General features: G+C 30.1%; 1 protein-coding gene across 1 annotated transcript in view; it reads left to right on the plus strand.

Moving 5' to 3' along the window:
* Positions 1-5,320, plus strand: part of LOC106461286 — a 51,821-nt gene that overhangs the window by 21,667 nt on the left and 24,834 nt on the right. The window contains exons 8-9 of the mRNA XM_022388155.1: positions 704-1,692; positions 2,366-2,988. Of these exons, the coding sequence (XP_022243863.1) occupies positions 704-1,692; positions 2,366-2,988 (1,612 nt within the window). The remainder of the gene's footprint in view (positions 1-703; positions 1,693-2,365; positions 2,989-5,320) is intronic.

Consider the following 5,320-nt stretch of genomic DNA (forward strand, 5'->3'; position numbering starts at 1 on the left):
AACGTCATCCTCAGGAGTGAATTACAAGACAATTGCCAAAGTATTTATAGCATGTTAGTAGGTCATTGACCTGTATGTTATTTTGCATACATTCACGCTAAACCATTCAAAGGAGTTTAATCCACATTCTTGCAGAAATATTTGCCATACCTTCATCTCTATTTAATACAACATGATCTTTTTTGTGTTTTATTATTTCTAACGATTCACGAATATTATTATCTATTATACTTTTAGGTTGAACTAATATTACAGTTTTTTTTCCCATAATATTGTGCGTTGTGTTTCCTGTACATGTTCTGCTATGGATGAATTTTCAGTTTTTAATATTTTTTTTTTACATATCCCTTATGCTCATTTAAGCGGTATTTTAAATTACGTTTTGTCTGACCAATCTAAATAATTTCACATTCACACTCTATTTTATATATTCCAGTTTTTTTAACTTAGTCAAGGAGGAAATTAATTTTTCAGTAACACTGTGAAGTTCCAGTCTTGATCAATGTTTTTTTGTAAAATCATAAAAGTCTAAATGGTTATATAGTTGTGTTTTAGTAAATAGTTGTAATAGTTATTTTAGAAAAGAAAATTTGAATCATACAAGAGTAAAAAGTTGGAATAAAGAAATTAGAAATTGTTTATGTTTTTATGAAACTTAATTTTAAATAAAATTTTAATGTCAAATGTTTTTGTTTTTTTTAAGTATAAAGGCAATTTAGGCTATAACAGCAGTCTTCAATCAAAGAGTAAAAAAACATATCTCCAGGAAACAAAGAGGAATTTAAGACCTTTAAACCAAAGTCAAGAAGCACAAGTAGTGGAGATGAAAAAGATAAATCATGATGTTTTGAAAGACATTGATGTAGCAAGTTACAATCTGAAAGAGGAAGTAATGAGATCATTAAAACAATACAGACTACCCAAGTCAAGATTAAAAAGTAAAACGTCTTACTCTTTATCCAAGGTAGAAATTCAAGAAGTAAATAAAGAGGAAGAAAGTACAGTTAACTATGATGCTGCTGATGACATGCCAGAATGTGAAAGTAACAATCAGTTTCAAAATATTTTTCATCCTGTTCTTGAAGAAAATGAAAACGAACATTCCTCTAGTGTATCACTAAAAAACCTGGAAACTGTTAAAAGAATTTCATGTGAGTATCAAACAAATCAAAGCAAACAGATGTTGAGTCCTGTAACTGAAGAAATTAATAATGCAGAAATAGATGAAGCAGAACCAGCACTGAGACAAAAAGAACAGGAAGGTTGTCAAACAAATAATATAAATGTTGGTAAAGACGTAAGAGTAGATAGAGGGAATGGACTACAAAAAAATAAATTATCTCTTTCTAATGTAAGTATACAACTAAAAAAAATTTCAAATGAAAAGGAACATGAATTAAAACAGACACTATCAGATAGCAGAGAAGAAAATGTGGAAAGCAGAATTTGTTTATTGAAAGAAAGTAACAATATTTTTGTGTGTCACAAAGCTGGTGAGATTAAAGAGGCTACAATAACTAAACCTGCATATGGTGAAAATGAAGGTAAACAGAAAGTGTCAAAAGGAGAAAGATCAAAAAGATCTGTAAACAAAAGGAATATCACTGTAGATGATAATGAAGGAGATGTAAAATGTGATGATGATGAAGTATCAGTTACAAGAAGATTAAGGAGAAGACCTGTGAACAAAAGGAATATAACTGTAGATGATAATGAAGGAGATGTAAAATGTGATGATGATAGAGTATTAGTAACAGGAAGATTAAGAGGAAGACCTGTAAACAAAAGGAATATAACTGTAGATGATAATGAAGGAGATGTAAAATGTGATGATGATAGAGTATTAGTAACAGGAAGATTAAGAGGAAGACCTGTAAAGAAAAGAAATATCACTGTAGATGATAATGAAGGAGATGTAAAATGTGATGATGATGAAGTATCAGTAACAGGAAGATTAAGAGGAAGACCTGTAAAGAAAAGGAATATCACTGTAGATGATAATGAAGGAGATGTAAAATGTGATGATGATAGAGTATTAGTAACAAGAAGATTAAGAGGAAGACCTGTAAACAAAAGGAATATAACTGTAGATGATAATGAAGGAGATGTAAAATGTGATGATGATGAAGTATCAGTAACAGGAAGATTAAGAGGAAGACCTGTAAAGAAAAGAAATATCACTGTAGATGATAATGAAGGAGATGTAAAATGTGATGATGATAGAGTATTTCCTTAATCTTCTTGTAACTGATACTTCATCATCATCACATTTTACATCTCCTTCATTATCATCTTCAGTTGATATTCCTTTTGTTTACAGGTCTTCCTCTTAATCTTCCTGTTACTGAAGACCTGTGAACAAAAGGAATATAAATGTAGATGATAATGAAGGAGATGTAAAATGTGATGATGATGAAGTATCAGTAACAGGAAGATTAAGAGGAAGACCTGTAAACAAAAGGAATATCACTGTAGATGATAATGAAGGAGATGTAAAATGTGATGATGATGAGGTATCAGTTACAGGAAGATTAAGAAGAAAACATGCAAACAAAAGAAATGTAATCACAAGTGATGATGAAACTGATGAAGGAAATGACAACTCTTTAAGTAAGCCTGTGTATAAAAAATCACAAGAAAGCAAAAATGGTAAAGTATTAGTAATAGGAAAATTGCAAAGAGGATCTGTAAAGAAAAAGGATGTAATTACAGGCAGTACTTCCTGTTCAGGAACTGAAGATCTTTCTTTAATCAGGAAACAGACAGCCAGATCAAAGTCTCAGTGTCAGTATTCTAACTTGAATATTCCTGATGATTCTGGATACAACTCAGCTAATGGCACTTCTGATTATTCTTCAGGCACTACCATCAATGTGTTTTCCAAAAAAGCACCTCCATCTAGGTATCAGCCATACTCAAGTCAAACAAAGTCTTCCTTATCATCTCAACTGAAGAAACATGATGTATGTGAGTCTAAAAGACAAGAAGGTAAATTTTTAATTTTTTGCTTAAAACAATCTTGAAAAAAGAATTGTTAAATCTCATGTGAATTATTTCAAATATAGATTTTTACGTGTAGATGAGCAACAAAGACTATTTTATGTCAGAAATAATGAAATAGGCCTAGAATATGCTGAGTCATTTTTGCTTTTCATGATATTATATAGCATAAATTAAAAACAAAATGTTTAGTATGGAGCACATTTGTCAAAACAATATTGTTTAATCATGTGTATTTTCAGATTTTATCATGCTGCAGCTGTATTTTATTTTTGTATTTTTTCTAATCAAAGTCATTCATTAATTGAAACAAACTAATATAGCTTGCAATATTTTTTCATAGTTGAACATGAATGTAATTATTTGAAATTTGCATTTCAATATGTTATTTTATATACACATACACTCACAGCAGTTGAATACTTTATATTAAAACTATTTTGGAGCCTCATCACATCATTACAGCCTATGTCACCCTTTCTTTCATGCTCTGTTTGACAACCATTAATCTTGACTATAACCCTACATTGTAGTTTCCATTGCAGAAAGCACAAAATTTCATCCAGCATGTTTTGTATAGTTCATCTACAGTATGAGGTTGGCAGTTTCCCAGTGTTCATTCTAACAGTCTGATTGCACAGAAATCAATAGGCACTACCAATTGAACAGATAACCCTGGAAGCAGCTTGTGTACTTATGACTTTTTTTTTTTGTTAAGATGGAGGATCCTCTTGATTATTTTTGTGTTTTGTTGCCTGGGGCACAATGATGGCTTTTGTCACTGATTTTTATATTCATGGATATGCTGTGGAAACAACTTGGTATATGATGACAACATGTGTTGATTTTTATGTAGAGAGATCCTTCTTTATTATGTTATGTACTGTTTCCTGAGACATGCAGAGAGCTTTTGCCACTTTTATGTTCATGGATTCTCACAAATTACTTACCATGACTGGGGGTTACAACTTAATTCCAGTCACTTTTTTGATGGTACTGGTACCATAAGTTGATCCATTCCATGTTCCTTTGTTTTCCAATGCCATTAAGTCCAAAGGAAATTCTAGCTTTTGGACACATCTTTATGATCTTAGTGTACAAATATTATCTAGTGTCAGAAAGGAATGTAACATATCCTTCTGAAAAGAAATCAGTTTTCAGTGGCATCAAACTACCCACAAAATGCCAAAGAATGTAAAAATATAGTACTGATGCATCCTGTTTCAACAACACTTTATATTGGCTATTTTGTATCACAACTAAGTGATTTGTATATTGAAAATTGTTTTATATTAGACTTAACCCCCAGTACCTGTACTTGACAGAAGAAAAATATGGTAATTTATTTATATGAAAAATAAATATAAAATTGTTTCTAAAATGTAAACTATTCTTCTTTCTTTTTAAACAGGAACAATTATATTTAAATAATTTTTAGTTCAATCATTAGAAGATATTCACCTTAAATCAATGACACAGAAAAAGTATAAACCTAACTGAACAATAATTGTGGTATATAATCTTTATATAAACTACAGTATTAGTGCAGAAAAACTCCACTAAAAATCTAGAAAAATATACCTGATTATTATTGTAGAACAACTGCACTAAAGTCTAGAAAAATTTATCTGAATATTCTCAAATACATATATATCCTTTCTTGTTAAGGAAGGGTGAAATTAGCAGTTCTTTCAACTGCAACAAGCATTGCATAGTAAGGTGCCAAAATGAGAATTATTGTTTTCTGTTATTAATAAAATAAGGAAATTTTTTTTCAAAGAACTATTTTATTGGGAAAGAAAAGTAAAATTCATGTAAACATACCCTTATAATTTTAATTCTGAATACAAGCAGAGTAGTTTGATTGATGTCACTCCTTTATAGTTTTCATTCTACCTTAAATGGTTTTTAATTAAGCCCTAATCATTAGACCAATTGATTAACTAAATTTAGCTGTTAAGTGCAAGAAGATTAAAAATGGCTTCCTTTAATGTAATGTTAATGTCTGTTTATCACAAATTTACAATGTTTTATCATTAGATAAAGAAATACAGTTATGAGGTGAAGAAGACTATAACAAGGTGTAAATGTAAATTAGAAAAAAAATGTGTTAAAAATTTGATTTGCACCAATCATACAATTGAATACTCAGGTTTGCAGCATCTTGCAACTTTCTCTTTTATCTTATGATTTGTCCCCTTTCCTATTAACTATTTTAACATGGGCTTGGTAAATTTGACCAACCACATGACCTCTGTGTACTCGTTTAAAGCCTTTATAGATTTAATACTTCTAACTTTCAATACAGTGTGTATATCTT

The sequence above is a fragment of the Limulus polyphemus genome, unplaced genomic scaffold, assembly GCF_000517525.1.
Source record: "Limulus polyphemus unplaced genomic scaffold, Limulus_polyphemus-2.1.2 Scaffold927, whole genome shotgun sequence".
Classification (NCBI taxonomy): domain Eukaryota; kingdom Metazoa; phylum Arthropoda; class Merostomata; order Xiphosura; family Limulidae; genus Limulus; species Limulus polyphemus.